Source organism: Eulemur rufifrons, chromosome 22 (assembly GCF_041146395.1).
Source record: "Eulemur rufifrons isolate Redbay chromosome 22, OSU_ERuf_1, whole genome shotgun sequence".
Lineage (NCBI taxonomy): Eukaryota > Metazoa > Chordata > Mammalia > Primates > Lemuridae > Eulemur > Eulemur rufifrons.
In genome coordinates this window covers 791,881-818,015 of record NC_091004.1, presented here as the reverse complement: position 1 = coordinate 818,015, position 26,135 = coordinate 791,881, and the positions used below count along the sequence as shown (strand labels likewise).

At 58.6% G+C, this 26,135-nt stretch overlaps 1 protein-coding gene across 1 annotated transcript; it reads left to right on the top strand.

The window, feature by feature from the left end:
• Positions 1 to 374: 374 nt before the first annotated feature.
• Positions 375 to 25,934, top strand: ZXDC (ZXD family zinc finger C). The gene is given in 11 exon segments (XM_069497664.1): positions 375 to 1,356; positions 3,959 to 4,111; positions 4,220 to 4,298; positions 5,957 to 6,087; positions 7,722 to 7,892; positions 10,067 to 10,509; positions 10,511 to 10,795; positions 12,775 to 12,859; positions 20,465 to 20,607; positions 22,755 to 22,841; positions 25,869 to 25,934. Coding segments are annotated over 11 exon segments (2,625 nt in total).
• Positions 25,935 to 26,135: the final 201 nt, after the last annotated feature.

The window sequence follows — 26,135 nt, the reverse complement described above, 5'->3', positions numbered from 1 at the left end:
CCGGCCCCCCCCCCCGTGACGTACGCCCCGGCCCGTGGCGTACGTCCCGCCCTTCTCCGCGAGGCCACGCCCCGTGACGTACGCCCCTCCTCGCGTCCTACGCCCCGCCCCGTGACGTCACGCCGCGCGCCGTCACGCCCCCTCCCGGCCTGCCTCACGCCCCGCCCCGGCTGCTCCCGCGCACGCGCACCTCGGGCCCGGACTCTGCGCCGGGCGTCAGCGTCGGCGCCGTCCGCGTCACGGGCTGGGGAGGGCGGGGAGAGAGGGGCGGCCGTACGGCGTCACGCGCGCGCGCACGCACGCAGCTGGGCGGGGCGGGTCGCGTCGCGCTCAGTTGGACGCCGCGGCTTCCCGACGCCGCCGCTGGGCCCGACATGGACCTCCCGACGCTGCTCGCCGCCCAGACCGCGCGCGGCGGCGACAGCGACGGCGGCGACGGCGACGGCGACAGCCAACATGGCGGCGGCCCCGGCGGGCTCCGGCGAGGCCAGGGGGGGCCTCCGCTGGGCGCGGACGCCGCGCGCCGCCGCCTGCTCGTGCTGAGGGGCCCGGAAGACGAGGGACCCGGGCCGAGCCCGCCGCCGCCGCCGCCCCCCGGTGACGCCGCCGGCGGTGACGGAGGAGGTGGCGGCGGCGACTCCATCGTGGTCCTGCTGCAGGTGGCGCTGGGCGCCGGCGCCGCCGCGGAGGACCCCGGGCGGCCGGAGGGGGACCCCGGCCCCGCAGGCCGCCCCGAGCAGGGCCTCAGCGGCGCGGCGACAGCGACAGCGACAGCGACAGCGGCCACCGCGCTCACGGGGACCGTGACCATCCACAACCAGGACCTGCTGCTGCGCTTCGACCCCGGCGTCTTCACGCTGGCGGCCGCCGCCACCGCGCCGCCCGCGCCCGGCCCGCCGCCGCCGCGCCCCGCCGAGGGTCGCCGCGGGGCCCCCTCCTCCGCGACGGCGACGGCGACGACGACGCCGGGCTACCGCTGCCCCGAGCCGCAGTGCGCGCTGGCCTTCGCCAAGAAGCACCAGCTGAAGGTGCACCTGCTGTCGCACGGCGGCAGCCTGGCCCGGCGCCCCTTCAAGTGCCCGCTGGAGGGCTGCGGCTGGGCCTTCACCACGTCCTACAAGCTCAAGCGCCACCTGCAGGCGCACGACAAGCTGCGACCCTTCGGCTGCCCCGCGGGCGGCTGCGGCAAGAAGTTCACGACCGTCTACAACCTGAAGGCGCACATGAAGGGACACGAGCAGGAGGGGACGTTCAAGTGCGAGGTGTGCGGGGAGCGCTTCCCCACGCACGCCCGGCTCAGCACGCACCAGCGCAGCCACTTCGAGCCCGAGCGCCCGTACAAGTGTGACTTCCCGGGTAACGCGGGGACGGGGTGGGGGAGGGGGGGACCCCCAGACTCGGCCCCCCGATGTCCCTGCACAGTTCAGACCCCCCCACTCGCCCCCTCCCCCCCGTCCCTGCACAGTTCAGACCCCCCACTCGCCCCTCCCCCCTGTCCCTGCACAGTTCAGACCCCCCACTCGCCCCCTCCCCCCTGTCCCTGCACAGTTCAGACCCCCCACTCGCCCCTCCCCACTCGCCCCTCTCCACTCCCCCCTCCCCCCTCTCCACTCCCCCCTCCCCGCTGTCCCTGCACAGTTCAAAGGGGGGGGGGGCTGCTCGATGTCAGCGAGGGGTGGGGTTTGCGAGCTGCGGGGGTTTGTATGTTGCTTCCTTCCAGGTGATTGGGTCCCCCCCTGCTTGGGGACACACACGGAGAATGACAGCCAGCCGCCCTTGTCGGCGGTGGCGGTGACAGGTGTGTCTGAAGCCGCTTTGGTCTAATTGCAGGTGGTGACGCGTCTTGGCGAGAGTTGCACTAAGTTCCGAGTCAGGGCCTTTGTTTTTCTCAGTCTCCCCGGTTAGAAGTTCACGGTCATTGCGTGGTTTCTTTTGTTGTTTTTTGTTTTTGAGACAGAGTCTGGCTCTGTCACCCAGGCTAGAGTGCCGTGGCGTCAGCCTCGCTCACAGCAGCCTCAGACTCCTGGGCTCCAGCAATCCTCCTGCCTCAGCCTCCTGAGTCGCTGGGACGACAGGCATGCGCCACCACGCCCGGCTCAGTTTTTCTACATATATTTTAGTTGTCCAGCTCATTTCTTTCTATTTTTAGTAGAGACGGGGTCTCGCTCTTGCTCAGGCTGGTCTCGAACTCCTGCCCTCGAGCAATCCTCCCGCCTCGGCCTCCCCGAGCGCCGGGGTGACAGGTGTGAGCCACCGCGCCCGGCAGTCATTGGGTATTAACGAGGTTGTGGTGAGAACATTTAAGATCTACCATGTTAAGAATTTTCAAGTATCTGTTACATTGTTACTAAGTACAGTCACCGCGCTGTACCATAGATGTCCAGAGCTTACTCCTTCTAACTGATACTTTGTATCCCTTGAGCTCCGTCCTGGAGGAACAAGGATGACCACGGCCAGATCCCAGACCTCGAGACACTGAGGGTGTCATCGCGGGTGTACGGCGGCGGGTCCCTCTCTTTGTGCCTTTTGTACCTTGGTTTCCTTTGGACTTCGCGGTGTGGCGGAGTTGGAGAAAGGATCCTCTTTTCAGGTTTAGAAACGGTGCCCACTTTACAGATGGGCAGACTGAGGCTGAGCACGGTGGGCAAAACCCACACCTGCTGGTTGTCCCCGCCCCCGCCGTCCCTGGGAACGTGAGACCTCAAGACGGCGAACTCCTCGCCCAGGGTGGGCAGGGGCCACGCGCTCTCGGAGGGACCGAGTGGCTCTAGAGGAGCCGGAGGAGCTCCCTGGCGGGGAAGGGAAAAGCGTGTAGGAGTTCGCGCAGGGCAGTTGGCGTATGGGGGGAAAATGGGGCGGGGGGGGTCGCCGCCTGTCCCCACATCCCTCTTCTTGGAGAACGTGGCTTGGGGCCATGACCGGGAGCCTCTCAGCCGTGCAGGCTCGTGGGAGTCCGGTGGTGGCAGCGTCATTCTGTGGGTGACACTGGGAAGATGGGGGATGCCACCTGCTCGGAGGCATGAGGTCCCCCCCGAGGGTTCAGTGTCGGCTGACTTGTGTGACAGAGGTGGCTGGGACCGGGAAAGGAACTAGCGAATGGCCCCGAGGGCCTGAGCCAGGCTGCGGCCATGGCGATGGCGTTGGGGACACCTCCAGGCGCGAGATCGCAGAGGTGGAATCAGAAGGCGCGATGGCTGATGGGGGCGGGGACGGGGGACAGTTCTCGCTAAGGCGGAGAGAGTCCCTGTTCGGATTTAAGTGACCGAGCATGTGGATACCCCCAAGCCCGGCAGGGACAACCTGTGGGACGCGGGGACCAGACTGAGGCCAGAAAGGATGCCTTTGGGGTCTCGGGGAACATCACCCTGTCCCAGTGAAGTGTTCCTGGGGACGAGCAGGTGGCTGACACCTGCCCGGCTGCGCGGTGATTCTCAGGGGTGAGGGTGTGGCGTTACAGGAGCCGCCACAAAGACGCCTGTCAAACGTCCCGGGGTGCGGGGTGACGCCTGGCAGCTGGGCCCTGCGGGACAGAGTGTCGTTCCTCAGTGCCGAATTCCTGCTGCGGGGTTGTCCTGGTTCCCCGGGAGCAGCAGGGACCCCTGACCGCACGGAGGGGACCCTGAGTGTGGCACGCAGGTGGCTGCGATTGGGGCACGGTCTCTCGATCCGCCACTCCGTCCCCAGGTGGTGCTGCCTGCGACAGGTGGCCCCGCGTGTGCCTGTCAGCTGCGGTCGGCCACCCCGATGGCAGCCGTCACACAGCCCAAGGCGAACGGTCATCATCGCTTTGGAGAGCTCGCTGCTGGGTCGCGTGTTCCCTCGCCTGCTTTCGCGGGGACGGTTGCCCCGGCAGCGGGTGGGGGGGGCGGGGGTCGGGACGGCGTCAGCCGCGTCCCTGGTGCCCGTGACGCCGCGGCGAGCAGGCTCTGCGTGTGTGTGTGTGTGTGTGTCCACGCAGGCTGCGAGAAGACGTTCATCACCGTGAGCGCCCTGTTTTCCCACAACCGAGCGCACTTCCGGGAGCAGGAGTGCTTCTCCTGCTCCTTCCCCGGCTGCAACAAGCGGTACGACAAGGCCTGTCGCCTCAAGGTCCACCTGCGAAGCCACACGGGTGAGGAGCCGCCCGGCCAGTCGCGGGGCGCTGGGGACCCAGGGCGCGCTGGTGTTGCAGTTATAATCATGCCATGCCACGTTTTTTTCTTTTTCTTTTTTAAATAAGGTGAAAGGCCGTTTATCTGCGACTCCGACAGCTGCGGCTGGACCTTCACCAGCATGTCCAAACTTCTCAGGCACAAAAGGTAATTAGCTCGCAGGGTGGCCCGTGTCACCGGCTTGGAACACGAACGGCCTGCCGGCAGCAGAAACCCACAGGCATCGGTTCAGTACAGATGCTAAAGTATCTGTGGTTGTTTTTATTTTTCTTTAAGTTACTAAAGTATATTAAAAAGCTCTTAAGAGTATATCAAATATGCTCTTTAAGTCTGTTAAAAAGCTCAATGTAGGCCGGGCGCGGTGGTGGCTCACGCCTGTCACCCCAGCACTCTGGGAGGCCGAGGCGGGAGGATCGCTCGAGGTCAGGAGTTCGAGACCAGCCTGAGCAAGAGCGAGACCCCGTCTCTACTAAAAATAGGAAGAAATTATATGGACAGCTAAAAATATATATAGAAAAAAAATTAGCCGGGCATGGTGGCACATGCCTGTCGTCCCAGCTACTCGGGAGGCTGAGGCAGGAGGATCGCTTGAGCCCAGGAGTTTGAGGTTGCTGTGAGCTAGGCTGACGCCACGGCACTCACTCTAGCCTGGGCAACAGAGTGCGACTCTGTCTCAAAAAAAAAAAAAAAAAAAAAAACTCAATGTAGGTAATTTGGAAAATTTAGAAAACCATAAAAAGAAAATTACTCAGAATCTGATCACCTAGAGACAGTTTTTTTCTATACTTTTTTAAAAAAACTTCATTGGCCTACTTTATTAAAAAAAGACAGTTCCTTTTTTTTTTTTTTTTTCTTTAAACTTATTGTAGAGTAAGTTATTTTCACGATAGCTCTGAAGCTGATATTCTTATGCTCCTGGTTTTACGGTGAGACTCGGTGAGGTTGGGTGGTTAGTCTGAGTTTGTACAGCCGGGGGCCGAGGGGTTTAGTGTAGAAATGACACTTAGGAAAAGATGCCGTCTTTATGAGTTGACTTAAAGAGGGTCTTTTTTTTTTTTTTTTTCAAATTTTTTTTTTTGGAGACAGAGTCTCGCTCTGTCGCCCGGGCTAGAGTGCCGTGGCGTCAGCCTCACTCACAGCAGCCTCAGACTCCTGGGCTCAAGCGATCCTCCTGCCTCAGCCTCCCAAGTAGCTGGGACTACAGGCATGTGCCTCCATGCCCGGCTAATTTTCCTTTTTTTGTTTTTTGTAGAGATGGGGTCTTGCTATGTTGTCCAGGCTGCCCTCAAACTCCCGGGCTCAAGCCATCCTCCTGCCTCAGCCTCCCGAGTAGCTGGGACTATAGGCATGCGCCACCACACCTGGCTCATTTTTCTTTTTTGTAGAGATGGGGTCTTGCTATGTTGTCCAGGCTGCCCTCAAACTCCCGGGCTCAAGCCATCCTCCTGCCTCAGCCTCCCAAGTAGCTGGGACGACAGGCATGCGCCACCATGCCCGGCTCATTTTTTCTATGTATATTTTTAGCTGTCCAGCTCATTTCTTTCTATTTTTTTAGTAGAGACGGGGTCTCGCTCTTGCTCAGGCTGGTCTCGAACTCCCGACCTCCAGCGATCCTCCTGCCTCGGCCTCCCCGAGTGCCGGGGTGACAGGCGGGAGCCACCGCGCCCGGCCTGATGATTTTCTTAAACGCAGAGAGTTTGTGGTTTGGTGCATTTTGCGGAGTTTTAAACGAGGAGTCACCGCTGAGGCCCGTGCGTGTGAGTCGCGTGAGTGATCACCGCGCCGCGGTTTTCCCGTCCTGGCAGGAAGCACGACGATGACCGGAGGTTCACCTGCCCCGTTGAAGGCTGCGGGAAGTCGTTCACGAGAGCGGAACACCTGAAGGGCCACAGCATCACCCACCTGGGCACGAAGCCGTTCCAGTGCCCCGTGCAAGGTAGATTTTAAAACCTCGCTTTGAGCTATAAAAAGGCGCCAATGTTTCCATTGTCAGTTTCGCTGGTCTGAAGGTCATTTTCAGTTGGTTAAAGAGAAAGTAAGCGTGAGTCGCAGTATTTTGCTTGGCTTGTTGAGCGAGTCCTGCTGTCTTGGGAGCAGGATAGAAAGAGCGCACGGGGCCGGGTGCGGCGGCTCGCGCCTGTCATCCCAGCACTCTGGGGAGACCAGCCTGGACAGCATAGCAAGACCCCGTCTCTAAATAAAATACAAGAAATCAGGCCAGGCGCGTGCGGTGGCTCACGCCTGTCATCCCGGCACTCTGGGAGGCCGAGGCGGGAGGATCGCTCGAGGTCAGGAGTTCGAGAGCAGCCTGAGCAAGAGTGAGAGCCCCGTCTCTACTAAATATAGAAAAGAAATGAGTTGGACAGCTAAAAATATATATAGAAAAAATTAGCTGGGCATGGTGGTGTGTGTCTGTCGTCCCAGCTCCTCGGGAGGCTGAGGCAGGAGGAGGATGGCTTGAGACCTGGAGTTTGAGGCCAGCCTGGACAACATAGCAAGACCCCATCTCTACAAAAAAGAAAAATGAGCTGGGCGTGGTGGCACATGCCTGTGGTCCCAGCTACTCGGGGAGGCTGAGGCAGGAGGATGGCTTGAGCCCAGGAGTCTGAGGCTGCTGTGAGCGAGGCTGACGCCACGGCACTCTAGCCCGGGCGACAGAGCGAGACTCTGCCTTTAAAAAAAAAAAGCACACGTTCGACACTCAGGCCCGGTTAGACCTGAGGCCCTGGCACGGCCAGGTCTGTGGCTCTGCTTGGTTACCTGTTCGATTTGGGCGTCGGGGGGCGGCGAGCTGGTCTCGGACGGTCGTGAATGACGGTTCTGGTTCCGCCACTCCCGAATTGGACGGCTTCAGGCAGGCCGCTTCTGCAGGCCTCGGTTTCCCCGTCTGGAGAAAGGGGTGCGAGGCACCGTTGGAGGCCGAGACCAACTCTTAGAACACGAGGAACGTCACCTAAGGGGTGTGACTGAGACACAGTGCCCACTTCCGTCACGGCTGGGGGTGCAGACAGGCGCTGCGGGAGCCCCCGGCCTGCTTGTGGGGTGGGCTGGGTCGCCCAGGCGGCCGGGGGAGGGGAGGAGGCTTCTCCCAGAGGTGCAGGAGCAGCGGGCTGGGTGCTGGGTGCCCAGGCGATGAGTGCGGTGAACAGCCAGGGCCCGAGGGAGGTGCTGCAGCCGCCCTGGGGACGTGGGCGGTGCCCAGGCTGGGACAGGCAGCCAGAAGGGAGCTGGGAGCTGCCAGCAACTGCGGGAAGGACCCAGCTCTTGGGGGACACTCGCTGCTGGGCGTTGGGTTCGCAGCGGTGACATGAGAGGCGTCGGGACTTTGGATGTCCTCGTGGTCCTCGCTCTGTCTCTCTCGCCTTTTATAGACGGTTTGCTTTTGACCTGACTTCCCCGTGTCACCGCTCCCAGGGACGTGTGGTCTGTGTCCCTTGGCCGGCGGCCGGCGGGGGACTCTGAGCCGACCCGCGGGGACGTGTCGTTGGCCCCTGGGCCCCGGGTGGCCGTCCGCTGCGCGCTGGTGGCCCTCGCGCTCTGTCTCTCTCTCTCTGTCTCTCTCTCTCGCAGGGTGCCGCGCCCGGTTCTCGGCCCGCAGCAGCCTCTACATCCACTCCAAGAAGCACGTCCAGGACGTGGCGGCCCCCAAGAGCCGCTGCCCGGCGTCCGGCTGCAGCCGCGTCTTCCGCTCCAAGCACAGCCTGAAGGCGCACGTGGTCCGGGAGCACAGCCGGCGCCAAGGTCTGCGCCCGCGACCTGCCCCGCGGGCAGCCGGGGCCGCGCGTGTGCCCGGCCGGCGGCCAGAAACGGGAGCACAGCCGTTCCTCCCATCCCTGCCGAGGGCTCCGGGACGGGGACGGCGTGGCGTCCTTGCCCAGCCGGTGGCCTCCCGTGCACCCTCTCCTGCCACCGGCTTCCCCGGACCCTCCAGTCCCTCCAGTCCCCCCGCCTGGCCTGTGAGGTGCAAGGACGTTCAGTCCGCACTGAGCCGGCCTCCCTGGCACCTGTCCCCTCCGCCAGTGGCGCCACGGGACCTGCGTCCCCAATGCCGAGCCAGTTCCTCTCTTCCCGGGTCTGGTTCTCTCTCTCTGAGCCCCCGAGCCCGTCTCCTGTGTCCCAGTGGGAAGGTGCTCCCGCTGCCCGGGGCTCGGTTTCCTGCAGGAAGCCGGCCCACGGGAGCGAGGGCTGGAGGAGAGTTGATGGCTTTTTTGTTGTTTAACTTTCAAGTAATATGGCAGCTAAAGAAGATACATTCTGTGGCCGGGAGCGGTGGCTCAGGCCTGTCATCCCAGCACTCTGGGGAGACCAGCCTGGACAACATAGCAAGACCCCGTCTCTAAATAAAATACAAAAAAATCAGGCCAGGTGCATGTGGTGGCTCACGCCCGTCATCCCGGCACTCTGGGAGGCCGAGGCGGGAGGATCGCTCGAGGTCAGGAGTTTGAGACCAGCCTGAGCAAGAGGGAGACCCCGTCTCTACTAAAAATAGAAAGAAATGATCTGGACAGCTGAAAATATATAGAGAAAAAATGAGTCGGGCATGGTGGCGCATGGCTGTAGTCCCAGCTACTCGGGAGGCCGAGGCAGGAGGATCGCTTGAGCCCAGGAGTCTGAGGCTGCTGTGAGCGAGGCTGACGCCACGGCACTCTAGCCCGGGCGACAGAGCCAGGCTCTGTCTCCAAAAAAAAAAAAAAAATGTATTCTGAATCCGATTTTTTTTCCCCTAGAGTAGATTTCCTTTATGGGTGAGCATTAGGGGCGCTCTGGCTTGGGTGTTCACAGCTGCAATAGTAAGAGTTTGGGGTCGGCTCCCGGTTGCCGTGGGAGAAATAAAAAGCCAGAGAACCCGGAGAACCTTTTCCCTCCCCCCGGGGGCCGGGCGCTCGCGGGCTCCGGAAGCCGCAGCGAGTTCTTGGGAAAGAAAAGCGCCGAGGCCGTATTGGCTCTTTGGCCGAAGTTCATTGCCCTCCCATCTTACTCCCTGCTCGGTGCCTAAAGGGGTCCTGTCATTTGGTCCGATCGCTTGTGTTCTCGGCCACGCACCCACCACTGCTTGAATATCCACTGCCATTTTTTTCTTTTTTTTGAAGTATGTTAATGTTTGTTCTTCTCCCAAGGGTATTTCTTTTTTTTTTTTTTTTTTCTGTTTTTTTTTTTTTTTTCAGACAGAGTCTCACTCTGTCACCCGGGCTAGAGTGCCGTGGCGTCAGCCTCGCTCACAGCAGCCTCAGACTCGTGGGCTCAAGCGATCCTCCTGCCTCAGCCTCCCGAGTAGCTGGGACTACAGGCCTGCGCCACCACGCCCGGCTCATTTTTTCTATATACATTTTTAGTTATCCAGCTAATTTCTTTTTATGTTTAGTAGAGACGGGGTCTCGCTCTTGCTCAGGCTGGTCTCGAAGTCCTGACCTCGAGCGATCCACCCGCCTCGGCCTCCCAGAGTGCCGGGGTGACAGGCGTGAGCCACCACATGTGCCTGGCCTGCTTTTTTGTATTTTATTTAGAGACGGGGTCTTGCTATGTTGTCCAGGCTGGTCTCCCCAGAGTGTCGGGATGACAGGCGGGAGCCACCACCGTGCCCGGCCCAAGGGTATTTCTGATGGTGTAAATTACTCAGTTGAATAACAGGCAGCTATTTAATGGCCGAAAGCTTAGACCCCGGATGAAGAGGGTTCTGTAGGATTATTTCTGCTCATCGTTCGGGGCTACACGCTTGCTTCCGTCCGTGTGTGTGTGTGTGTGTGTGTGTGTGTGTGTTTGGTCACCGGGGAGGCCTGGCGATAGCCGGGCGTTGGTGTCCGGGAAGGGGACAGCAGGTGTCCCCGTCGGGAGGCGCTTGGGACCGTCGTGAGCGAGAGCAGGATTTCTGAGTCCTCCGAGGCCGTGGAATAACCAGACGTCCGTTCCTTTTTCAGATCTCTTACCTCAGCTGGAAGCTCCGAGTCCTCCCTTGCCCGCCGGTGACCTGGGCGGCCCCGGCCAGAGCGAGCTCGCCAGCATCGACCTCGCCGCCCTCTTCTCCGACGCGCCCGCCGTTGGTGGCGGCGGCGGTGACGGTTCCGCGGGCACCTCGGACGAGGCTCTGAACTCGGGGATCTTGACCATCGACGTCACTTCCGTGAGCTCGTCTCTGGGCAGGGACGACGCCGCCAGCGGCGGCCCCGCGGGCCAGATGGACCCGCTGGTCCTGGTGGCCCACGGCGACCTTCCTGCGAGCCTGGACGGCCCCCTCATTCTGGGGACAGCGGCCAGCGTCCTGCAGCAGGTCCGGGCCAGCGTGGAGGACGCGGCTGTGACCGCGGGGACGTTGGGCTGTCTGGTGGCTCTGCCCGTGAACAACCTGGCTCAAGAGCCGCCACCCCCCCGTGACCTCCGGGGACGGCTCGGCGGCGGTGGCCCACGGCGCCGCGCCAGCCTCTGTGGGCAGCCCGCGGGCAGGTGGCAGCGTCCCCACACTGCTGGCCGCGGTCAAGGTCGAGCCGGACTCGCCCCCCGGCCCTGGGGCGGCCGGGCCCGGGTGGCAGGACGGAGCCCCAGGGCTGTCCCCGGCTGTGTCGCCCGGCCCGGCGGCGGCGGCGGCGGAGGAAGGACACGGCGGTCCCCGGGAGGCAGAGCTCACGGTGGCCACCGGCGGCCTCTACCTGGTATGAAGCGCCCCGTCCCGCGGCCACCGCGTCACTCTCTTCCCTGACGCTCGGCTCCGAGGAGATTCTGGATGGTTCCTTCTCTGTGCAGACGCTTCTCGCTGGTCGGCGGGAGGACGGAGCCCTGGGCTGCCGGGTCCGGGAATCCGCATCTGACCTTGACCTTGACCTTTTGCTCCCGCGACCTTGAGCAAAAAAAAAAAAATCACTTAACCCGAGCCTTAAATTCTCGTTTGTTTCTAAAATTGAAGGGGATTTGGCTAGATGATCTCTGAGGTCTTTTTCGAGTCTTGGAATCCCGGGATCCCGCGATTCTTTTTTGTGCAAAAAAAACCAAAATCGAGGTGTTTCCTAACGTTGAGATATTTCGCCTTCGCGCTTTTCAGCTAACGACGAGGCCCAGACGAGGAGCGATCGTGACTTTAAACTACCTTTAAAGGTTTCCTGGAAACTTTAAAACCACGCCAAACTATTTTTGTTTTTTTTTTTTTTTAAAAGATCAGAATTAACAAGGAAAAAAAAAAAGTGTGATCCTTCCTTCTTGGAGAATTTTTCAGAGAACTTCTCCAATTCTGAGGCTGGACGGTTCATATTAACTTTAATTGTATTTATATCAATTAATGCATTTAATATAATTTAATTCACAGTAATTTAATTCAACTTTCTTGGGGGTGGGGGAGGGGAGAGTGTGGCTTTTTCTCAGTCTCAGATGGGAACGATCGAGGAGGGTTTTTTTTTTTTTCCTTGTTTTTTTTTTCTTTTCCTTGTTTTTTTTTTCCTTTTTTTTTTTTTCCTTGTTTTTTTTTTTTTTTTTCCTTGTTTGTTTTTTTTTCCTTGTTCGCACAGGTTAAATTGCCGGCGACCTCTTCTCGCCTTCAAAATGTTAAATGTCATTTTTACCACGACTTTTGAAAAAGTGTCAAGGGTTTGAAATGCAGGACAGATCGCGAGGGCGCGTGGGAACGGGTCTGTCGGGGGGCCAGTTTGTGTCTTCTCCTGCAGTCTGTGCCATGGACGATCTCTGTCCTTTGGGTTCTGATGTCCCCCCTGGTGGCATTTGCTCGGGCTGTCCCGGCAGCCGTGGCGTGGGCAGGACGGGGCAGGGGACCGCCGGTGGCCGCCGGGCAGAGCCGAGTGGGGGCTTGGTAGCCCTGGGGGGTCCTCTCGGGGTCCCCGCGATGTCACCAGAGCTCGAGCTACGGCGGGCAGGGGGGCAGGCGGAGCAGCCGGCCAGACCCCGACCCTAACGCCTTGTTCGTTCCCTCGCCGGCTGTGTGACGTGGGGCCCCCTGGCTTCTCTGGTCACACGCGGTGCGCGGGTCACAGTTACGCCACGGGCTGGCCGGGGCCGCCCGTCCCCTCTCTGTAGCGCTAAGCATGAAACATGTTTTCCCTTCAAATCGTTCGCACATTGGTGACAGTTCTAACTCCCCTCTGAATCCCCGATGGCGTGTGGCTCTCCCGGGGGGGACACGTCCTGAGCTTTGGCCAGTTCCCATCTTGGTGACGTTTCAGACGTCGGGTGCGGTGGCCCCGTCAGGCGGGACGGACGTGCCCCAGGCCCGCTGCTGCGCGGGGTGTGCGGCGCCGTGACGACGCCAGGGAGGTGACCCTGGGTCCCCAAGGGCCGGGCGGGCTGGTTTCAGAAGGCAGAGAAGCGTGTGCGTCATTTTATAACCGTCTCTGTGTAAGATATTTTAACATGTTTTCGACTTTGGAGAAATAAACGTTGCTTCTCTGGATACTAAAACTCCCGTCTGTCGTCCCACCTGTGGCGTTTGTTCAGCTGTCCCCATCAGCGGGCGCGTGGCGTCTGGCTTCCCCGTGTCCCTTTGGTGGCGGCTCCGAGGGGGTCACACCAGGAGCTGCCCTAGGTCCCCGGGGGGGAGCTGGCTCGCGGCCCGGCTGTTGTTCCCTTGTTCCCTCCCCTCCCCTGGCGGTCTCCACCCAGTGACTGACACCCTTTTCTTTGGTCTCAGGACAGTGGGGCGTCCGCGGGAAGTGATTGCCAGGCCGCGCAACTAGACCAGGAAAAAAAGCAGAGAGGAAGTCACAGCGCAGCAGGTGAGGCCGTGAGCGTGACGGTCCCCCCGGGGTGCCCCAGGGGCCGGAGTGCGCTGTCGCGCAGGAAAAACAGAGCTGTGTTCCTCGTCGTACCTTTCTGTTCCGAACACCCTCGTATCACCTCCTTAGCTTTATGTGAACCGCAGGAGAAAAACGAATAACGAAATGCCTGGCGTCGGTGTAAATGGTTTTTGTTTGTTTGTTTGTTTTGCCTAAAAAAGCTATGTGAGGCCGGGCGCGGTGGCTCACGCCTGTCATCCCAGCACTCTGGGGAGACCAGCCTGGACAACATAGCAAGACCTCGTCTCTAAATAAAATACAAAAAATCAGGCCAGGCGCATGCGGTGGCTCACGCCTGTCATCCCGGCACTCTGGGAGGCCGAGGCGGGAGGATCGCTTGAGGTCAGGAGTTCGAGGCCAGCCTGAGCAAGAGCGAGACCCCATCTCTACTAAAAAAAAAAAAAAAATTAGCTGAACAGCTAAAAATATATATAGAAAAAATTAGCTAGGCGTGGTGGTGCATGCCTGTAGTCCCAGCTACTCGGGAGGCTGAGGCAGGAGGATTGCTTGAGCCCCCGAGTTTGAGGCTAGCCTGGACAACATAGCAAGACCCCATCTCTACAAAAAAGAAAAAAAAATGAGCCGGGCATGGTGGCGCATGCCTGTCGTCCCAGCGACTCGGGAGGCCGAGGCGGGAGGATCGCTTGAGCCCAGGAGTCTGAGGCTGCCGTGAGCGAGGCTGACGCCACGGCACTCTAGCCCGGGTGACAGAGCCAGACTCTGTCTCAAAAAAGAAAAGAAAGGAAAGTTAAGGGTTCTTACACAAGCGTCAGGTACCTGGAAAAAGCTACTCAGGTAAATGAGCAAAGCCAGGTGTCGGGAAAGCAGGGAGGGGCCGCTGGCCCTGCTGACCTTGGCGTGGCAGAGACCCTGGGGGGGGGGGGGCTGCTGCCACTGTCCCCAAGGGCAGCGGTACCCGGAGCCACCCCTTGTGACCTGTGGCAGGGTGACTTCCAGTCCTGAGTGACGTTGAAATCTTGTTTAAAAATGTCAGCAAGTTAGTTGAATTTTTTTTTAAAAAAAAAAAAAAACAAAACACCTCGTGGACCAAACACGACTCGGTAGGTGGTGGCCTCGTGCGCCTGTCTCTTCCGAAAATGGGACAGGGGGACACAGTGCTGGGAGGAAACCGGTGAATCCCTTTGTGAAAGAATCAGTGAATTGTTACAATGTATTACTTTGTGTATTTCATGTGTCTTGTAGATTTATTTAAAGTTTATCCTGGACGTATTAAGAGGTATATTAAGGTAATATTAAGAGGATCAGTGACAACGATCTTCTGTCTCTCCCTCTCTAGTTTTAATCGTACACCGCGGCTTCTCACTTAAAATAAATAACAACTGCCTGTGTTTTGTTAATCCGTTTTCTGAATGCGAATATTTCCCTATAACGGACGTTGTAAAACGCCGGCGTAGATTATGACTTAGGAAGAGACACCTCCACGGCGCAGGAAGTGCCAAAATGGAACTTTCAAGGTGACCGCAGTGCGGCGGTAGAAATGTCTAGAAAAGTTCAGCGCGGACCGGGCAGAGTTCGTGAAGGCGGCCAGGTGTCTTTATTGAACCTGGTAGATAGTCTTGAACTTGAACGGGAAAAGCGTACTGTAGACGTTCAAGTTTAGAATACACGTCGCATTCAGTGTGTTGCATGGAGTACCATCTTTTTTATTGTTTTTTATTTTTTTTTTATTTCAGCATATTAGGGGGGTTCAAAAGTTTAGGTTATGTATATTGCCCTTGCCTCCCCCACCCCCAGCCCCCCCGGGCTACCATCGGGACAGATGGCTTGATCTTTTGATGACCGTTCTTGTTAAATAGTTCAGCGTTCCGTTTAAAAAAAAATAAGGACACTTTAAAAAAAAAAATGATAAGCACCATTTTTTTTTAAACCACGATGTCACCATTTAAATGATGACGTCACCATTTAAACGATGTCACCATTTAAATGATGATGTCACCATTTAAATGATGTCATCATTTAAATGATGATGTCACCATTTCTTTAAGCCAGCGTTTGCTGAATATCAGCACCTAGCAAGCCTTGCAATTTTGTCAGTCGTCCCCAATGCCACCCGCGTGTTGTGACGGTTGCCGTCCGGATTCTAATGAGGTTCATGCATCCCTGTCGGTTGATAAAATGTCTTAAGTCTCCTTCGCAGCCGGAGTTTTGTCCTCTCTCCTCCCCCGGGTTTTCGCGGAACAAACGGAGTTGTTTGTTTCTGTCGAATTCGCCAGTCTGGATTCTCCCGATGGCGTCAACCGTGACGTAGTTTTAACGGGTCCCTCCGTTTTTGTGTGTGTGTGTGTGTGTGTTTCCTATAAACGGTGCATTCTACCTAGAGATGTGATCTGATGGCTGGGCGGTGGCGGGGGGGCTCTCGCAGGAGGCCCCCGGCCCCTGGTGGCCTGTCCTGTGTTGTCAGCAGCCGCCGATGACGAGCGGCCAGGTCCGTGAACTCTCCGGGGGTTGCAGAAGGGTGACACTCTGATCCCGTCGTTCTTCTAGAACATACCTGCGAACAGCAACGCCTGACCCTTTCTTTACCCTGAGCTACGCGTTTGTACAAGAAAGTCCAGGCGTTTGAATCTTTTATCAGGTTTCAAATGGTGACTTGGTTTCTTAACGTCGTCCAATGATGGTCAGAGTATTTTAACACACGTTGGTTTAGACATTTAATGGCCTGGGACCTGCCAGGTATCTGGTTTCACGTGTGAAGACAGTGGAGAAACGTCCAGGTAAGGGTTGGGGACCTCTTGCCGCTCCAAAAAGCCCCCTCAAAGTACCAGGAACGGCCCAGAGAGACAGGGATCTGAGGACAGGCCACCGTCCCTTGTCCAGAGCCTTTGGGGCCAGCTGTGTTTTTCCCCCGATGTTTCATTTTCTTTTTTTTTTTTTTTTTTTTCTCCTTTGAGACAGAGTCTTGCTCTGTTGCCCGGGCTAGAGTGCCGTGGCGTCAGCCTCGCTCACAGCAGCCTCAGACTCCTGGGCTCAAGCGATCCTCCTGCCTCAGCCTCCCGAGTAGCTGGGACGACAGGCATGCGCCACCACGCCCGCCTCATTTTTTCTATATATATTTTTAGTTGTCCATATAATTTCTTTCTATTTTTAGTAGAGACGGGGTCTCGCTCTTGCTCAGGCTGGTCTCGAACTCCTGACCTCGAGCGATCCTCCCGCCTCGGCCTCCCCGAGTGCTGGGATGACAGGCGTGAGCCACCGCACGTGCCCGGCCTGATTTTTTGTATTTTATTTAGAGACGGGGTCTTGCTATGTTGTCCAGGCTGGTCTCCCCAGAGTGCCGGGATGACAGGCGTGAGCCACCGCACGTGCCCGGCCTGATTTTTTGTATTTTATTTAGAGACGGGGTCTTGCTATGTTGTCCAGGCTGGTCTCCCCAGAGTGCCGGGATGACAGGCGTGAGCCACCGCGCCCGGCCTGATGTTTCGTGTGCTGTGACATTAGACTCAGAGGAAACCTGTGTCCCCGGGGACTGGTGCTGTGTGCGTATTGTCACACCTTTGAGTCCTCCAGCCTCCCCGGGTGACGGTGTCCTGCGCTGGGGAGTGTGTTCATCCAGGCTGTGCCACCGTCCTGGAGCCGGGTGACAGTGCCCGTCTCTGCCCCAGACCGTGTGTCCAGGCTCCCACGTACCTGCGCTTGTCATCTGTCCCTTCCCCCCCCACCCCGGCCTGTGTCACGGCCTTAGCCCACGCTTGCCTGCCACGGCGCCTTTGCAGAGGGCGGGTCCGACCGTCCCTGCCCGCCGGTGTTCCCGGCGCCTGCTCGTCACCAGCGTGAGGCTGGCGTTTGCTGGAGCTGCAGGCGAGACGCCGTCCCCGCTGCGTCCTGTCGGGGTCGGGGGAGGGGCTGTGCTGTCCCCGTGCGGCGGGCGGGCCGACCTCGGTCACTGCCCTGAGCGGTGACCTGGCAGGTTCCTCCACAGTCAACTTGTCACATTTCCCCTTTATGATTAATAAATGTTTATCTTGCGGTAGAGCAAAGTTGGGGGGGGGGTCCCTAAGACCACCCTTAGCTTCAGTAATTTTCTAGACGGACTCGGTCGAAAGCCGTTGCGCTCACGGGTGTCGCAGGCAAAGGACAGAGATCGAAGCCCGCCAAGGGCAGACGGGCCCGGGGCAGAGTCCCCGAGGGCCTCCGGCCGGATATGGCGCAGACTGCCGGGAGAGGGCCACGGCCAAGGTCAGCAGACAGACACTCTGACCAGGGGAGGCCCCTCCGCTTGTGTCCTGTCGACGTGGCCCGTGCTGGCTTTTTGTTCCGAGAACTTCCAGAAGGCACCGCCAGGCTGATCTTGTGTAGACCCTGTCCGCTGCCCTGGCTCCCTTTTCTGGGAGACGGGTGTTTAGAATCCAAGACACGGAGACGACACAGGCTCGAGGCGGCCACGTGTCACCGTGCTGGGCTGTCCCCGGCTGGTGCTGGGACGTGTATTTGTGTCTGTTAGCCCACCCCAGCTGTGTTTGAACTCAGGCTATTTCAGATTCCAGAACGGTAATATGTGGTATGTGTGTCACCTGTTACTCAACGCCCCTAGTGACTACATTGGGGCTTTTCAAAATATACCTAAGTGGGCTCGAGTAAGACCGTAAAGAGCTTCACATCAGGTCAGGTTTTTCTGCTAAATTATTATTATTATTATTATTTTTTTTTTTTGAGACAGAGTCTGGCTCTGTCGCCCAGGCTAGAGTGCCGTGGCGTCAGCCTCGCTCACAGCAGCCTCAGACTCCTGGGCTCAAGCGATCCTCCTGCCTCAGCCTCCCGAGTAGCTGGGACGACAGGCATGCGCCACCACGCCCGGCTCATTTTTCTTTTTTGTAGAGATGGGGTCTTGCTATGTTGTCCAGGCTGGCCTCAAGCGATCCTCCTGCCTCAGCCTCCCGAGTAGCTGCGACGACAGGCATGCGCCACCACGCCTGGCTAATTTTTCCTATATATATTTTTAGCTGTCCAGATAATTTCTTTCTATTTTTAGTAGAGACGGGGTCTCGCTCTTGCTCAGGCTGGTCTGGAACTCCTGACCTCGAGCGATCCTCCCGCCTCGGCCTCCCCGAGTGCCGGGATGACAGGCGGGAGCCACCGCGCCCGGCCTTGTCCTGGAGGTTCTCAACGTTGAAGTAAAGCAAACAGTAATACAGACCTATGGGGAGGAGACCAGTGATTTAGAGATGATTTGACAGTTTATTGGAAAAGCAACCAGAATCACCAGAAAAAATGAGTAAAACTCAGACTCCAGTGGTCAGGGGCAGGGGAGCCTTCAGAGAAGGTGCCGGGAGGTAAGAATGGAGCCTCGGTCCCTGTCCCTGGGCCCAGGGGACAGCCGGGCATCCCTGCAGAGCCTGAGGCAGTTGCTGGAGCGACTGAGCTGGGGGAACGTTCTAGAAGGGCCAGCCAGCTTGATGAGGGCCTCGTACGTCATGGAGTTGGACGGGAACACAGCAGAGGGTATAATTAGAAAAGCGATATTCGAGAGGGTGATTCCAGGTGCTGTTTTGAAAATAAACTCACGGGCGGCACAGGAGGCGGCCGGGGAGCCATTAGGAGCGAGTCTGGGAACGGGAGCCGAGGTCTGGGCGGTGATCGAGCAGGGGCCGGCGCTCGAGTCCCCGGCCTGTCCTCAAGGGACTTTCTGCAGACAGGCCACTCTGCCCGCAGTTGCCTTTGAAAGTCCAAGGAGGTCTCGGGATAATTGTGTAAGGCAGGAATCCCTAAGGGGCCAGGTGCGGGGGCTCCCGTCTGTCATCCCAGCACTCAGGGAGGCCGAGGCGGGAGGATCGCTCGAGGTCAGGAGTTCGAGACCAGCCTGAGCAAGAGCGAGACCCCGTCTCTGCTAAAAATAGAAAGAAATGATCAGGACAACTAAAAATATACAGAAAAAATGAGCCGGGCGTGGTGGCGCATGCCTGTTGTCCCAGCTACTCGGGAGGCTGAGGCAGGAGGATTGCTTGAGCCCTGGAGTTTGAGGCCAAGCCTGGACAACATAGCAAGACCCCATCTCTACAAAAAAGAAAAAAAGAAAAATGAGCCAGGCTCGGTGGCGCATGCCTGTCGTCCCAGCTACTCGGGAGGCTGAGGCAGGAGGATCGCTTGAGCCCAGGAGTCTGAGGCTGCTGTGAGCGAGGCTGACGCCACGACACTCTAGCTCGGGCGACAGAGCCAGACTTTGTCTCAAAAAAAAACAAAATAAATAAAATACCTCAAATGTCCAGTAAAACTGATATACTTTGTGCATGTGTTTTGCTGTCTGTGTTTATTTAAAAAAAAAAAGAAAAAAAAAGCTGGGTGTGTTGATAATAGACGCGTTGGTGAAGGTATTTGCCTAGAAACAAAAACGGCAGGATATATACAACCGCACACAGATGGTTTTATTTTATGAGCGTGGAAGTTGTGGGTATTTTGTTAGGAGCATTTTCTACCTTTGTGTTTGAAAAACACATTGATTGTGTAATTAGGAAGTTCACACCAGAGCTGCTGTGTAAAATGCCAACCCACAGAGGGGCTTTTCCTCCGGCTCGGCCTTGGGACACTTCCGTGGGCCTCCAGGGGTCCTGACCCAGAGATAGGAGTGGTGGGGACCCCCAGTCCCCGGCCCCTGGGCCACGGCCCCGTGCCAGTGGGTGGCCTGTTAGGAAAACGCCTGGCATCAGGGCCTGAGCTGTGTCTCACCCCTCCCCTCCCTGCTCCTCCTCCCCTCCCCTCCCCTCCTCCTCCTCCTTACCCCTCCCCTCCCCTCATCCCTCCCCTCCCCCCTCCTCTTATCCCTCCCTCCCTCACCTCCCCCATCCCTCCCCTCCTCCCCTCCTCTCCTCCCTTTCTCTCCTCCTCCTCTCCCCTCCTCCTCTCCCCTCCTCCCCTCCCCTCCCCTCCTCCCTCCCCTCCCCTCCCCCTCCCCTCCCCTCCCCCTCCCCTCCCCTCCTCCTCTCCCCTCCCCCCTCCCCTCCTCCCCTCCACCCCTCCCCTCCTCCCCTCCACCCCTCCCCTCCTCCCCTCCACCCCTCCCCTCCTCTCCCCTCCCCCTCCTCTCCCCACCCATAGAAAACTGTCTTCCTTGAAACTGGTCCCTGGTGCCCCAAAGCGCGGGGACCGCTGGCCTGCAGTCTAGGAGTGGCTGGATCGCGCCCTGACATGAAGTCGGGGATCTCATTGTTACCACACGTTTTCACTGTCAACATCTCAAGGCGTCTGAGCCGCCAGCCTCCTCCCCTTTCTTCCTGCAGGGTGGCCTGGGCCGTGGCTGTCACCTAGCTGGGAGTTACTGTCCCCCGGCCTCTTCTGTTTCACGTGGCACAGGCTTCGGAAATGTTTGAACCAGAATCCCGGGCTTTCTGTTGTCTGGTTTGGTTTTGTTTTCACCTCCTGCCTCGGGATCGTTCCTGCTGAGTGACTGCACGTGGTCGGGATCCGCCGTGCGGAGGAGCAGGTGACGGGGAGACCGTGTCACCCCCTCCGCGGCGCGGCCTCAGCGAGGACGGGGCCCCGACCGGGCGACCGTGGATGGGCCGCGCTGGTGTTTGACCTGTTTCGTTGCAGGAGCCTCCGAGTCTCCGGAAGGGACCGTCACCGACGGCAGGATCGGCCCCCCGCAGGTCCACGCGTGCTCGGGCGGCCTCCCGGTGCCTGGCGCGGTGGCAGCCACAGCCGGGGCCCCGTGTGCCGGGATGTCACTGCTGCAGGTGAGAGCCGGGGACGGGGGACACGCGGCGTCCGGCACCCCTCATCTCGGCTGCCCCGTGTCCCGTCCTGAATGCCAACCCTTCCCAGCCTGCCCCCTCCGCTGCCCAGGGCCCCAGGCAGGGGGTGGGGGGTGGGGGGGCCTGTCTGCAGCAGAAGCGGGTAGACGGTGTCCAGGATCCGCAGATATTTGCATTGGGCAATCGCGTCCCCACCCCGAGACCCCCCGCCTGTGCCTTGAGGGGCTGGAATAAGGGACTGAGATGACGGGGAAGGACCAGGACAGAGAGAGAGGAGACGTCACAGCTGCGAGGGTCTAGCTCGGGCCTGGCCCGGTCACCAGGTCGCCCCTGTGTCGTTGCTTTTCGCTCCGGGAGCTGGAGATCTCCCCAGGGGGCGGGGAAACGCCATCACAGATGGCGTAGAACCTTCCAGGGCCGAGCGAGCTCTGACTCTGAGACTCAGAAGAAGAGTTTCGAGACCAAAAAAAAAAAAAACACCTCCGGGGGGCCTGGCGCGGTGGCTCCCGCCTGTCACCCCGGCACTCTGGGAGGCCGAGGCGGGAGGATCGCTCGAGGTCAGGAGTTCAAGACCAGCCTGAGCAAGAGCGAGACCCCGTCTCTACTAAAAATAGAAAGAAATTAGCTGGACAGCTAAAAATATATATAGAAAAAATGAGCCGGGCGTGGTGGCGCATGCCTGTAGTCCCAGCTACTCGGGAGGCTGAGGCAGGAGGATGGTTTGAGCCCTGGAGTTTGAGCCCAGCCTGGACAACATAGCAAGACCCCATCTCTACAAAAAAGAAAAATGAGCCAGGGATGGTGGCGCATGCCTGTAGTCCCAGCGACTCGGGAGGCCGAGGCAGGAGGATCGCTGGAGCCCAGGAGTCTGAGGTTGCTGTGAGCGAGGCTGACGCCACGGCACTCTAGCCCGGGCGACAGAGTGAGACTCTGTCTCAAAAAAAACTCCGGGGTCTGTAGTCCGGGAGAAGCTGCTGAAGGACACGGGCCGGGCACAGGGCGCAGCTGAGAGGAGGGTGGCCTGGGTGGTGCAGGCTGGGGAGGCCGGCAGCTGGCAGGGGCCCCCAGCGCTGGTGGGAAACCAGGATGGGTCAGGGTTGGGGACCCAGAGGCTCAGGTATGTGGCGATGAGCCAGAACGCCTGTCCCTTGTCCCCAGGTTTGGGAACATGGGCTGGCGCAGCTTGGAGCTTGTGCAGAGTTAAGAGCTTCCCAGAGACGGGGACCGCAGGGGGCTGGAGGGTGGTTTGAGGGCCCGAGGTCACGGTCACGGCCACCAGGTCAGAGGTGGGGCAGGTAGGACCAGAGGCTTCGCTGGTGTCCTGGTGTCGTGGGCACAGAGGAGCAGATTGGAAGGGCGTTAGCAGGGGGTGGTTTCTCTAAGAGACACCCAGTGAGAGAGGCGGGCCGTGAGGACAGAGCCGGCTGGGTTGGAATCCTCCTCCCGCCCTTGACCAGCCGGGTCCTGGGCTGGTTCCTTGAGCCCTCCGGCCTCAGTCTCGTCCCCTGGGGATCGGTGCTCAGCGCTGGCCACGTGGCCGGTCCCCAGGGCGGCAGGAGCATCGAGAGGTGGCCGGGGCGGCGGCCCCAGGAGGTGACCGCTAGGCTGTGGATGGCCAGGGTTGGACGTGCAGGGACAGGACACTGTCCCGGTCCTTGCCAAGATGCCGAGGGGCCCAGCCAGCACCCCTTCTCCTCAGGGACCCCCTCCGTCCGCCCCGGTCCCTGCCAGCTGGCCTCTGGGTGAGCTCGGGCACGGGGTGCGAGGGGGTGCTGGAGAGCACCTGCGGAGAGTTCTGGAACACCCCCCAGGAGGGCAGCTGGCATGTGGGCTGACTGCAGGGAGGACTTCTGAGTGTGGAAGGAGAAGGAGCCCAGATAGAAGGTTTCAGGCCCAGCCGAGGCCACTGGCCCTTGGGCTGGAATCGAGGCGAGAGCGTGAGGGCCGGGTGGGGAGCGAGCAGCCCCCAGCCCCCAGCCCCCCGATAGCTGTCACCGCTGGGTGCCCGGGGCCACCCTGGAGCACGGTGAGCGGGCGCGACAGTGACAGGGACTCCGTGGGCCAGGGTGCGGGCGGCGTGGCCCGTGTCTGCCGCGCCTGTGAACAGCCTCTCTGCCTTCCCTCCCCAGGACGAGCCCTCCGGCGACGGCGTCCTGCCGGTCCCCAGCCTGCAGCTGCCCGAGGTCACGGTGGACCTGCCCCTCTACGTCCTCCAGGTCTGGGGGCCGCGCGGCGGCCTTTGTCTCTGTCACTTGGGGACCGTGGCCGAGCTCCGGGCTTCCCCGAGGGCTGCGGGTCGGTGGCGGGGATGTCTCGGGGACGGCGGGTGGAGTGAGGTTCAGGTGCGTGGTCCCTGCGAAGCCAACGTCAGTGCCGAGAAATCAGCCCAGGCGCATCCGGCAGGCGACTCAGTGAGTGGTTAGGTTAAGCTGAGGACGGGGCCACGCGCGAGCGTTCAGAGTTGCGTATCAAACAGTGAAAGCTGAAGCTTGTCACGTTTCTAACAACCGGGCTTCAGTGCGTACTTCTTTAAACCCGTGCAAATGGAAATGGTAGTTTTTTTGTGTGTTCAAATTGGGCTATTCAATATTTCCCTTAACATCAAAACCAAATTTTTTTTTTTTTGGAAGGGGAATAGTTTTTTTTTGTTTGTTTGTTTGTTTTTTTTGAACGGGAATAGTTTTTTTTTTTTTTTTTTTGAAGGGGAATAGTTTTTTTTTTTTTTAACGGGAATAGTTTTTTTTTTTTTTTTTTGAAGAGGAATAGTTTTTTTTTTTTTGGAAGGAGAATAGTTTTGTTTTTTTTTTTAATTAAAAGTTTTATTTTTTTTTTATTCTTATTTCAGCATATTGTGGAGGTACAAAAGTTTAGGTTATGTATAGTTCCCTTGCACCCCCCCCGCCCCCCCACCCCCGAGTCAGAGCTTCAAGCGTGTCCATCCCCTACACGGTGAGCATCACACTCATCGTGTATGTGTACACCCATCCCCTCCCCCACCCACATCTGCCCCACACCCGATCGCTGTTACTCCTAAAGGTGCTCTTAGGTGATGATCAGGGAAACCAGTTTGACGGTGAGTACACGTGGTGCTTATTTTTCCATTCTTGGGATACTTCACTTGGTAGAATGGGTTCCAGCTCTTTCCAGGAAAGTACAAGAGGTGCCAGATCACCATTGTTTCTTATGGCTAAGTAGAACTCCATGGTGTACATACACCGCATTTTATTAATCCACTCATGGATGGGTGGGCACTTGGGTTGTTTCCATGTCTTCGCAATTGTGAATTGTGCTGCTCTAAACATTCGGGTGCAGACGTCTGGGTTATAGAATGTCTTCTGTTCTTTTGGGTACATGCCCAATAAAACCAAACGTTGAGATAGAACTCAGGAAAACCAGCAAGGAAAAAAGATCAAACCACACCCCATTCAAAAGTGGGCCAAGGGCACGCACAGAAACTTTTCAAAAGAAGACTCATGGCCAAAAAACATATGAAAAAATACTCAACGTGTCTAATCGTCAGGGAAATGCAAATCAAACGCACAATGAGATCTCACTTATCTCCAGTGAGAACGGCCTTTATCTAAAAGTCCCCAAAACAATAAATGCTGGCGTGGATGCGGAGAGACGGGAACACTCGTACACGGCGGGTGGGACTGCAAACTAGCGCAACCCCTGTGGAAAGCAATGTGGAGATTCCTTAAACGGATTCAAGTAGACGTACCGTTGGATCCAGCAATCCCGTTACTGGGCATCTACCCAAAGGAACAAAAGACATTCTATCACAAAGACACCTGCACCCCAATGTTTATAGCAGCACAATTCACCATTGCAAAGACGTGGAAACACCCCCAGTGCCCATCCATCCATGAGTGGATTAATAAAATGTGGTCTATGGACACCATGGAGTTCTACTCAGCTGTAAGAACCAATATGGCGCCTCTTGTATCTTCCTGGATGGAGCCGGAACCCATTCTACTAAGCGAAGTATCCCAAGAATGGAAAACCAAGCACCACGCGTGGTCGCCGTCGCATTGGTTCTAACAGACCAACACGTACGTGCACAGAGAGTAGTGACGCTCACCGGGTGTCGGGCAGGTGGGAAGGGGAGCAGGGGATGGGTGCGTTCACACCCAGTGGGTGTGGTGTGCACCGTCTGGGGGCTGGACACGCCTGAGGCTCTGACTCAGATGGGGCAGAGACATATATATATATATGTAACCTAAACATTTGTACCCCCGTGATATGCTGGGGGGAAAAAAAAAATAAATCCAAATGGCGACCAAAAGGCTGGTGGGAGGCGTGGCCGCCCCCAGGCCGCGGAGGAGGGCAGTGTTGGCAGCCCCTGAGCATGACTCCGTCCCTAAAGAAATAAGGTCGTAAAGAAGGAACTAGCTGGGAGGTGTCCATTGCAGCCTGGAATGGGTGGGGAGCAGGAAGTTTCTGCCAACAGCAGCAGGGCCCGGATGCGGCCGCCACAGTGCGCGGTCCCCAGCCTGAGCCCTGGAGTCGGCGCTCAATGCCTGCCGGGGCGGGGAGCAGGGTTGCTTCCAGAACTAGCTAAAGAGGCTTTTGTTGGCCGGGCGCGGCGGTGGCTCCCGCCTGTCATCCCAGCACTCTGGGAGGCCGGGGCGGGAGGATCGCTCGAGGTCAGGGGTTCAAGACCAGCCTGAGCAAGAGCGAGACCCCCGTCTCTGCTAAAAATAGAAAGAAATTAGCCAAACAACTAAAAATATATGCAGAAAAGATTAGCTGGGCATGGTGGCGCATGCCTGTCGTCCCAGCTACTCGGGAGGCTGAGGCAGGAGGATCGCTTGAGCCCAGGAGTCTGAGGCTGCTGTGAGCGAGGCTGACGCCACGGCACTCTAGCCCGGGTGACAGAGCCAGACTCGTCTCAAAAAAAAAAGGCTTTTGTTTCTGGAACAAGGCACAGAGGTGCTTAAATGTGACAGTCTGCGTCAGTGAGCGTGGAGAACAATCTGGAAACATTGACCGTGTCATCGGGAATTGATGTCCCCTGATTTTTGTTCCTATCTCACACTTTGCCACCAAAGAACGTGTGCTTAAAATAAGGGGAGAAACGTGCCGTTTGCAAGGAGGAGAAGTCGAGTGTCGGGGGCCTGCCGTGGGGGGCTGCGGGGGGCTCCTCGCGTGTGCCTGGCCGGCGGGGCCCAGCGTCCCCGTGCCCCGCGCCACGTCCCTGCCCGTCCTCTCTCCCCGCTCACTGCGCCGCTTGGCTTTTGCAGGACTTGCTGCCCGAAGCCGCCGCCGTGTTCCCGGGAAGCGCCGTGGCCCTACCGGACCTGCAGTGACAGGGGCCCCCGAGGGCCACGTCCCGGGCTGCGCTTCTCCGGAGACGTGGACCACCTGGGGAGGCCGCACGTGGTTCCTTCGCAGAGGGCCAGCCTCGTTCCCGGCAGACTCTGGGGTGCCCTCCTGGAAGGCGTCTTCCCTCGGCCCTACCAGGGAGCAGCTTGGGGTACAGGGACGCTGCGTTTCCCAGTGCAGCGCTT